General features: G+C 57.3%; 2 protein-coding genes and 1 long non-coding RNA gene across 3 annotated transcripts; 1 reads left to right on the top strand and 2 right to left on the bottom strand.

The window, feature by feature from the left end:
- Positions 1-1,424: 1,424 nt before the first annotated feature.
- FAM89B (family with sequence similarity 89 member B) lies at positions 1,425-3,058 on the bottom strand. The gene is made up of 2 exons (XM_002755532.6): positions 2,628-3,058; positions 1,425-2,244 (listed from the first exon to the last, which is right to left on the bottom strand). Exons 1-2 carry the CDS (start codon positions 2,916-2,918, stop codon positions 1,966-1,968), a joined length of 570 nt encoding a protein of 189 aa, XP_002755578.1. The 5' UTR covers positions 2,919-3,058; the 3' UTR covers positions 1,425-1,965.
- A 775-nt stretch (positions 3,059-3,833) lies between these two features.
- Positions 3,834-5,133, bottom strand: ZNRD2 (zinc ribbon domain containing 2). The gene is made up of 4 exons (XM_035263303.3): positions 5,082-5,133; positions 4,839-4,990; positions 4,628-4,712; positions 3,834-4,211 (listed from the first exon to the last, which is right to left on the bottom strand). The coding sequence occupies exons 1-4, from the start codon at positions 5,098-5,100 to the stop codon at positions 3,868-3,870; spliced, it is 600 nt and encodes a 199-aa protein (XP_035119194.1). The 5' UTR covers positions 5,101-5,133; the 3' UTR covers positions 3,834-3,867.
- A 64-nt stretch (positions 5,134-5,197) lies between these two features.
- LOC144578182 (uncharacterized) lies at positions 5,198-9,008 on the top strand. The gene is made up of 3 exons (XR_013523485.1): positions 5,198-5,350; positions 6,347-6,807; positions 8,936-9,008. It is a non-coding gene; the product is annotated as an uncharacterized LOC144578182 (long non-coding RNA).
- Positions 9,009-9,992: the final 984 nt, after the last annotated feature.

The raw sequence follows: 9,992 nt of genomic DNA, 5'->3' as shown, positions 1-9,992 counted from the left end.
TACCTGTGGGGGGGGTACCCCTCCCGCAATCTCAGAACCTGACTTTGCTGTCAAGTGGGAAGATAATCCCAACCCCCGAAGAGCAGCTGGAGATTCACAACTGGCCTCCAACCAAGTGTGTGACCATGGGCAAAGCGCTAACACTCTGAGCCTCAGCTTCAACGTCTGTTAAATGGGGATAATTATAGACCGGCCTTTTACAGAATCACTGAGAGGATGAAACTCAGAAAGCACTTAGCAGGGAGCTGGCTGATTTTGCCATGCCTCATTAAAAGGGATGCGCTATCGTGGATGGGAAAACCTGTCGGTTTTGTGCGTATGTTTACTCTGTCTCCCCAGGAAAGCCTGCCTGGGGCATTAGCGGCTCTATGAACCCCTAGATTAGAGCCCTTATCGCCTACCCACCCACCCCGCTTGGTAATGAGCCTCCGCAAGTGTCAGCTGCCCTGGGGCAACAGGTCAGTTTGCTGCCTCCCCGTTGCTCTGCAAGGTGTAGATGGACAGGAGCCCGGTGCGCGACTGCTACTCGGTTTAAAGGGATGTCTGAGGGCCAGGACTGCCAGCTGGGCTGCATCTCCAGGAAGCAAGAGTCTGCAGCAGGGTGCGGGGATGCACTGCTCGTCCGCACGCCTCGGTGTGCGGCTTCACCTCTTTTCAGGAGGTTGTGGGGTGCAGTGTGAAGGCGCGGGGGGTTGAGTACCCACTGTCTCCGAACGTGCAGGCTTTTTCCGGTGGGCCTGACACCTGTTTGGTTCCCAGTCCCAGCCGTGTGGGTCCCCAATTTCCTAATAAAAACCTTTTACAGGCAACTATAAAGGCCGCTAGTGCTGTGGGGAGAGCCGGCGGTCTTCATAGACTGAGCGGGGAATAAGGGTGCCTGGGACCCCAATCACCCCCCACCGCCGTGGAGTCCCATGCCTTGGCCTCCGGGGAGGCCCGGGGTGCCGCGACTTCGCTCCCCTCTGCCTGTGCCGCCGCCCCTCCCTCCCATCTGCAGGGCCTGAGCTTCCAGGCCATCCCAGAAGGCGCCTCCCCGCCCCCTCCCCCGGGGCCCCTTGCTCCGCCGACTCCAGCCACCCATTTCCTGCGCCGCCCCAACCCCGCCCCGCGCGGGGTGGAAAGTTTCCCTCCTCAAGGTGGGCGGCTCCTTCTCCTTCCCAGCCTGCAGGGAAAGTCCGAAGCGAACCAGGAGGGGGCGGGGCGGAGCACTCCAAGGCCGCGGCGAGAGGGGAAGTGACTCGACCGCAGTCACTCAGCGGCGGAGCCAGGCTCCGCCAGCCGGGAGCGCCCCCAGCCCCGCCCGGGCAGGACAGCAGGGCCTTCACTCGGGGGGGTCTCGGGCGCCACCTGCCGGCAGAGCGCAGGGCCGCACCTGCCAAAACACCGCGGTCTTCCCGCCCCAGAGCCAGCCAGGCAGAGCACAGTGACGCTGAGAGTATTTATTTATCTACGCGCCCAGGAGGCTGGCCCCTAAATTTATATATCCAGCATGGGGCCTTGGCCCTTCTGGCCGTGGGTGGGTGTAGGGACGGGCCCTGGAGCCCTTCCAGGACAGAGGAACCCGGAGCCCGGAGGTGGGATGCCCCTGAGCCAGCAGCTGCCGATAGCAACAAAAGGTGAGGAGATGGGAGCCAGGCACTCATCCCAATCCCAGAGACGCCAAGGAGAGGGAAGATGCTTTGGGCTCCACTGCAAGGCTGAGGGTTGGCCAAGCTGGGGGTGCACATATGTGGAAAAAGTGGAGGCCCAGTGCCATGGGCAGAGGCTGTACTCTAGGTGCCCGCCCCAGTGCCAGCCAACCCAAGACAGGAGAAGGGGTTTGGCAGTCTCGCCTCTGAGGGACACATGCCTGGCCCTCCTGTGAGGTGAGGCGGTGTGGGGAGGCGAACGCTCTGCAGTCTGAGGGCTTGCTGAGGGGGTTCTGAGCCTTTTGCAGGGGCGCATGCCCATCTGCCCCCCAGCTCTTCAGAGGCTGATGTGAAAGGCATCCTGCAGCCACTGGTCACGGGCATTGTGCGTCTGGGGCACAGTGAGGGGTGGCGGGTCAGGGGGCAGGCTGGCATCAGGAGGCTCATCGTCATCAGACAGGCCCGCATCAGGTGGGTAGGAGCTGTCTGAATGGAGGGATGATGACAGGTCCTGGCAGAAGCTCAGGTCTTGGCACAGGTGTTTGTAGTCCTGGATTGATTCGTACAGGCCCCACAGCTGGCACAACAGGGACATGTCCAACTGCCGCAGCCCCACCTGCAGACAACTGAGGGTGGGCTGGAGTTGGGGTCCAGGCCACCCCAGCCCAGCCCCATGCCCTGGAATCCTGGGCCCATCTTCCCAGCACCTTCCTAAACAAAGTTTTTGTGGACGTCAGGCACCACCTGCGAGCTTTGCAACTTTAGGCAAGTCCTGACCGTCTCCTAAAAAAATGGGGTTCTCATGCATTTAGCGGGATGAAATGAAGTAACGTCATCAAGACGTCTGGAAATATAGGGTAACTACTGCCGTAATTGGTAACTATCACTAATTATCGTTCCCATAACCCTTGGAACCCGACCTGTGCCTGCAAGTTCTCTGAGACCCAGGCAGCTTGTCTGGGTGTCTGCGCTCCGCTGGTCCGGCGCCCACCCACTCACCATCTCCTTGCGCAGCGCGGCCAGTGCCGAGTCGAGGTTGACAGGACGACGAGGGCCGGCTGCGGGTCCCGCGTTGGCGGCACCCGCGGCGTGGCGGGGCCCATCCGGGGCGCGGGCGGCGCGGCTCAGTTCGTCGTGGATGCGGCTGCGCTGGCTGTAGATGCGCTCCAGCTCCCGCCACGAGCCCCCGCTCGCGTTAAGGAGGCCGCTGAGGCCGCGCGGCAGCGGTGGGAGCCCGGCCAGGGCGCAACCCGCGCCGCTTGACGCCTCGGCCGAGGGCAGCCCGTTCATGGCCGGGCCGGCGATGCCACCTTCTTCCTTTCAACGCTCTGCCCGGGCGGCCGCCCGCAGGCCCCGCACCCCGCGGTCCCGCCGGAGCCAGCCGCCGCCCGCAGGCCGCGCTTTGTTCCTTCCCAAGCTCCTCAGACTCCGCCTCTGCCCCACCCCCTCCGCATGGGCCGGGCCTCTCTTAAAAAGGCAACAGCTGTGGAACCACTCGCGCAAAGCTGAGAAAAGGCAGCGGGGCACCCACCCAAGGGGAGATGGAAAAGGGAGGCGGAGAGGGGGAAAGGCCAAAAGGGGCAGGCGTGGTTCCTTCGCGGTTCCTTTTGCTGCCTCGTCTCCCTGCCGCGCCCCGATCCCCGCCTCCCCCCCGCCCCCAGTTCTGTCCATTACCCTCCCAAGGAAAATGATCTAACAGTGGAGTCAGGAGACTGGCAAGTCCACACTTGGTGCCTAACGTGCCCCTTGACGCTGGGGTCACCACAAACTCCTGTCGGTCGGTGTCTGAGTACCTGGGGTGGGCATGGCTGGGATAGGCTGATAGGGTCAGAATGCTCAGGGGAAGAGAGGATTCTATCAAGAGGATTGGAACCCAAAATCTCACTTCCAGGTGGGGAATGGGCACCGGATGGCGGAAGAGGTTGCAGAGGTGCTGCCAGAGACAAGGGTAGGGTCCAGCCCTCTGGCTCCTACCTTTGAAGAGGCTATGTCCTCTTCTTGAGAAAAGGGGCATCACATAGTCCTCTGGCTAATCCCTCATCCTGACTGGGGAAACTGAGCAGAAACAAGCTCAATTCATCTCAGGGCGTCAAGAAGAGCAGAGAGTGGAGAGGTGAGAGGCCAAAAGTTGAAAAAAGTGAGTGGAGCTGCGGCTGGCATGCACACTCAGAACCAGGAAAAGAACAAACCACACAGAGGAACAGCTGTTTTTCTAGAGGGTTTTTCTCAGGGGCTACTCTCAGTGCTGCAGCTGCTGCAGGCTGCACAGGGCCTCCGCACACGCCCGGATAAGGCCACACAGCTGGATGCTAGTCTCCAGGGAGGTGCTAGCGCCCAGTTCAGCAGAGGCCCAGGTCAGCTTCTGCAAGAGGGCTGTCTGTGTGCAGGCCATGACATCTGCATTTGGAGGCACAGCAGGAGGGGGTGGTCCCTGGGCTGCCTTGAGCCCTGCTGCAGCTCCCTCACAGTGCTCTGGACGAGGTACTGGGGGCTGGGGTGCAGGTCGAGAGCCCAAGGCGGGCTCTGAGGCTGAGGCCAGCTGGTGCTCCCGAGCTTGGGAGAGGGCAGCCTGGGCATTCAGAGCTAAAAAGAGGAGAAAGTGAGTAGAATGGTCAGGATGCCTGGCCCACCTCAGCCCTGAGTCATCTCCTTTTCTGCTCTGCTCTTTCTGTGCTTGAGGTGTTTTCCCTGTCCCTCTATAAGGCAACTTATCCACTTTCTACTATGTATCACATTTATGCCCTAGCTTCAACTCTCCATCAGTACTGGGTCTGACTGAGCTCAGACTCTCGCGCAGTGGCTGGCACACAGAAGGTGCTTGCTGCTCTTACTGAGTGAATAGTCCTCTTTAAAGCCTAAAAGAGAAAACATTTTACCTCTGCACCACCCAGAGACTCCACTGTCACCTCCCAGGCCTACTGTTCTGCGGCCTCTATCACCACTCATCACGCTTCTCCGCCAATCACACACCTCTCCCGGATTATTTTTTTTACCCTCACCGGGATTATCTTTATCCACGTCTGAGTCGAGTTCTTGACAAGCAACGCAGTAGATTTTCCGCTGTTTGTCTTGGAGGAGGATCGTCTACGGACCAAAAAGCACATGGGGCCGGAATGAGACGCGGCGCTGAGGTCCAGAAGGGAGGGCCGAGGAAGGGCTGAATGGCCTGGCCTGCGCCCCATCCCGTCACTCTCCCGGGTCTCGCCTCACCCCGCAGTCCGCGCACGTCTCGCCCAGCATGCGGTAACCGCGCAGCAGACAGTCTCCCATGAGCCGGGAGATGCGATCTTGCCGCTCTCGTCGCGCCTGCAGCACCTTCGTCTCCGCCTCAGTTGGGGGTTCCCAGGAGAAGTCGTCGACTTCTGGGGAAGAGAGGCATAGAGACTGGGATCTTGCCGCAGGGGGCTGCCTCCCGTAGCCGCAGCCACAAGCCCCTGCCGCCCAAGTCCTCACCAGCGCCGTTCAGGGCCATGTTGCCGTGGCCGCCGCTGGGCTCACCAGAAATGACGTCTAAGCGGAGCGCCCTCCGCTGCGGCTCCGCCCCTTCCACAGCGGCCGCGGATCACGACGGAAATGACGCCTCATCGTGGTCCTCACACCTCGCTGAGTCCGCAGTGGGGCGTGTGGGCCGCTGCGGAGAACCTGCCTGGGGAACGCGTCGTCAGCCGGAATCCAGGGGACTGAAACTTTCGACGCTCGGGGCCTCGGGACGGGCGTCTCTGGTAATTCTGCTCCAAGTCGCAAGATCTGGGAGCCCTTTCCGTCGTGAATGAAGGGGACCACAGGTCCCCGCTGGCCTCCGCCTCCCCTGGGGTTTCCCTTTCGGCACAGGCGGGGCAGCAGCGTCCTCACAACCATCGCCACCCCAGTAATCACAGCGAGCGGCCCTTTGCGCGCGCGTGGAGCTTCCTCAGGCCTCAGTGCTTCTCACTTCGCCTGGCAAACCCGGCCCGGAGGGGAGCATTCTCGCTTTCCGCCTATTTCAAGACCCCTCCCCTTGTGCATGCTCGGTGTCCCAATCTGTCTCCCCGCTGCCTCCCGAGGCCTGGGACTGAAGCAAAGTCCGCCCCGAAGCCGACCTTTCTTTGAAGTTGAAACCCTCAAAAAGCCTGCGGACTGAATAGCGCTGTACCGGTCACGCGCATTCCGGTTACAGCCTCCCTTGAGTGCTGCGTGCTGGGCAGGGTCGGGTGGGGGCTTCTTACATACTCTTTCGACCGTTAGGCTCTTCTTGGGTGAGTTGCAAGTTAAAATTACCAGGGCTCTCTGAACAGGGACCTTGGTGCTTTTCTCTCTCTCCTGTGTTCTTTTTCCACATGCATCCTCTCCCTTATTAGGAGAAGCCAGACAGGGCAGGCAGGGGTCCTCAGATGTGGTCTGCACGGGCTCGAGGTCGTACACCAGGGCAGTGTTAAAGGAGCTGGACTTTCATAATTACATCAGCAATCCCCTCGCGATGGCACAGGCTCCCTCAATCTGACCTGAAGTGCCCTCCTCCTGGCCCCATCTTCCTCCCACGTAGTCCCCCTAGAACTGTCGTTTTTGCTGCCTCCTGCTCACCTAGAGAGCCCTGTGCCCCGTTCACATGTCCATCTACCAGCCAGGCTCCTGGGCAGCTGCGTACCTTAGAGTCTGTACTCCAAGTCGTTTCTGTCTGGCTGACTAGAGCTACCGTTTTTTTGTTGTTGTTGTTGTGTTTTGTTTGTATTTTTTTGCAGTGATGGGGTTTTGCCATGTTGCTTAGGCTGGTCTTCAACTCCTAGACTCAAGCGATCCTCCCACCTCGGCCTCCAGAAGTGCTGGGATTACAGCGGTGAACCACAGCACCCAGGCTTAGGCTGACTAGAGGAACTGTCTCTGAACCACCTCTTGGACTTCAGCCTGCATGCACAGACTCCCAGGTTATTACCATCTTCAGATCCCAGCCCTACTGTGAATTCTTCAGTGCACGAACTATTTTACCATCATGGCGATGTCCACTCAATTGTCTCTGCTGCCTGGCACCTACAAAGACCCTTAGATGAATCCTCCCACTTAATCTCTTCAATTTATTCCTCATGACAACCTTGTATGGGGTATTATCCCCCATGTATTCATTGCCGTGGGACTGTGTCAGGGCGCCCTGCCTTCATCCCAGGAGAGCAGATCTCACTTGGCCCCGGGGAGATGTATTTGGGAGGTGAGATATAAACACTGGGTGAACTGGGGGTGCTGGGGAGGTGGGTGGCATGAATGGCCCCCACTTCCTGGCCTGATCCCCGGATGGGCGAGGAAGAGGGAGGCCGAGGAGTTGGAAACACGGGCAAGGTCCACAGCTCCGTTCCAGCCCTGCTGAGTTTGACATGCTTGTGAGTCATTCCAAGTGGAGGCTCCTAAACTCGGGAGTCTGCAGCTCAGACAGGACGTCTGGCCTGGAGACAGAGGCTTGGGGTTATACAGGGGGCATCTACAACAGCGGGAAAGGGTGGGCTTACTGTGGAGAGAAGAGGGCCCAGGGTGCCCCAGGAAGGTCACCATTCCCAGGTCAGGCAGAGGAGGTGGAGTCATGCCAAAGACCAGAAAGAGCAGCTGGAGGGAGCAGAGAGGAAAACCAGGAGTGTGGTGGGGAAGAGCCAGGAGGAGGGTGTGGCCCTGAGTGTCTAAAGCTGCTGCCACTAGGATGGGGAGATGACAGTCCTTCTTCAGGGTCTGCGGAGGGGACTCAGTGACAGGGAGCAATGAAAGAGTCCCATCCAGTAGTGATGCCTGACTCAAATGATGCCCATCCAAATTCCTTCAGCTCTCAGGGCCTCTGCAGGAAGTAGCTGAAACCACTGGGGCTAGCGACTGAGGGACATCACTCCAGTGCACACTGCTCCATTGGCATAACCGGGGAGGGCTGCCCACGAGCTGTGGCCCACAGCGGAGACTCGAAGCCCCTGGTCCCTTGCAGCCTGCAGGGAGGGCGCTGGGGGAACAAATATCACCCTAATCTCCTGGCTAGAGTGCAGTGGCGCAGTATCAGCTCACTGCAACTTCACCTTCCAGGTTAAAGTGATTCTTGTGCCTCACCCTCCCGAGTAGCTGGGATTGCAGGTGTGCACTGCCACACCTGGCTAATTTTTTTTTAAATTTTTTTATTTTTTTTGTATTTTTAGTAGAGACAGGGTTTCATCATGGTGCCCAGGCTGGTCTCAAGCTCCCAACTTCAGACGATCTGCCTGTTTCAGCCTCCCAAAGTGCTAGGATTACAAGCATGAGCCACACCCGGCTTCAAAGCTGTTTATCTAGGGAATAGCCACGGAGGATGGAGATAGTGTCTCCCTTCAGAGCAGAGGCCAGGCATGCTTACTAGCTTTGAGTTTCCTAAGCTCAGGGTCCTCTCCCGCAATGCAATTCACTGTGTGCCCACATCTACCTGAGCCTATCAGCATCATCCCCTTGGGACTTAGGGTCAACAGAAACTGATGGAAATATGCTGTGCTCATGCTGTTTGCTGCATAGTGATAAAGTCTCTGTGAAGGACTCTCATGTATTCTGCCAGCATCCATGAACCTGATGGGCTACCTTGTTAGCTTGGAAGTTGGGTAAAATCTCAGGTGCTTCACAGTTCTTGACATAGAAGGTGCTCACAAGTGTTGGTGGTAAAGCCTATTCACAGCAGTCACAGTGAACAGGCCAGTGTCTGCGAAGCAGTAGGCTTGGGCTCTCTCAGACCCTTCCCTCGCTGATAGAATGTACCATACCTTCAGCCAGCCTTGGTAGCTCATACCTGTAATCCCAGCATTTTGGGAGGCTGAGACGGGCAGATTACTTGAGGTCAGGAGTTCAAGACTAGCCTGCCAAATTGGCGAAACCCCTGTCTCTAAAATAGAAAAATTAGCCAGGCATGGTGGTGCGAGCCTGTAGTTCCAGCTACTCAAGAGGCTGAGACAGGAGAATTGCTTGAACCTGGGAGGCAGAGGTTGCAGAGAGCAGAGATCCTGCCACTGCACTCCAGCCTGGGCGACAGAGCGAGACCGTGTCTAAAAAGAAGAGGAAAAAAAAATCACACCTTCATGTGATCCAGGCCAACATTTGTCCCTCCTTGTGGCACTAATGACATGGCTGTAATTAGGCTCTTTCTTGGGTGATAGAGCACACCACAGGAGCTCAGTCACACACAGCTCAATTACAGCTCCCCCTGGGCTGGCTCGTTTGGCGCATGGCAACAAGTGGCCTATGCCACATTGCTGTGCCTCTGAAAAACATAACACGTCATTTCTGTTTTCACACTCACAGGCACTGAAACGGGGTCAGCAATTCTTTTTTTTTGGTTTTCATTCCAGTGTGAATCACCTTGACATTTCTGTGACACAGGAAGTGGCTGGATGATACAGCAGTAAAAATAATCACACTCAACTTGGTGTGTGTTTGTTTTCTTTGGGCCAGGCACTGTGTTAAGAGCTCTTCGTGAAGTATCTCACTTACTCCTTAGGACAACACTGGAGTTAGGTCTTACCATCATTCCTGATCTCCAGATGAGGAGGCTGAGGCCTGGAGCAGTAAGAGATGTATCCACAGTCACCCAGTTCAGAGTGACAGGGCTGGCAGCCTGCTGGCAGCCAGTATACCTCTTGACCCTGTGCTCAAAAGGTGGGGAAGAGTGGCAGGGCAGAAGAGCTCCCTGATTTATCAAGCATGAAGATGGGTTCATTTCATTTCCCATCCCTACTCAGTGTCCATCGTTTTACTGCCCACAGTAGGTGGCTCATTAGAGGGATTTAATAACAGCCACTTTCGGTAGTCTTTGGAGACAGATGCTTTAGGGCAACATTGTCCCCTTCAAGCTGCCGTCACTTCCATCCCTCATCTTTAAAACATGAGTGGGCCGGGTGCAGTGGCTCATGCCTGTAATCATAGCAGTTTAAGAGACCATCCTGGCCAACATGGTAAAACCCCATCTGTACTAAAAATGCAAAAAATAGCCGGGTGTGGTGGTACGTGCCTGTAGTCCCAGCTACTTGGGAGGCTGAAACAGGGGAATTGCTTGAAACCAGAAAATGGAAGTTGCAGTGAGCCGGGATCACACCACTCACTCCAGCCTGGCAGTAGAGTGAGACTCTGTCTCAAAAAAAAACAAAAACAACTGATGAGTGAGGCTGGGAGCAGCGCTTCACACCTACAGGTGTAATCCCACGCTTCGGAAGGCCAAGGCAGGCAGATCACCTGAGGCCAGGAGTTCAAGACCAGCCTGACCAACATGGTGAAACCCCATCTCTACTAAAAATACAAAAATTAGCTGGGCGTGGTGGTGGCTGCCTGTAATGCCAGCTACTCAGGAGGCTGAGGCACGAGAATTGCTGGAACTCAGGAGGTAGAGGTTGCAGTGGGCTGAGATTGCAC

The sequence above is a fragment of the Callithrix jacchus genome, chromosome 10 (assembly GCF_049354715.1).
Source record: "Callithrix jacchus isolate 240 chromosome 10, calJac240_pri, whole genome shotgun sequence".
Taxonomy (NCBI): domain Eukaryota; kingdom Metazoa; phylum Chordata; class Mammalia; order Primates; family Cebidae; genus Callithrix; species Callithrix jacchus.
The sequence above is the reverse complement of the archived record's forward strand: the minus strand, read 5'-3'. Positions and strand labels throughout refer to the sequence as shown.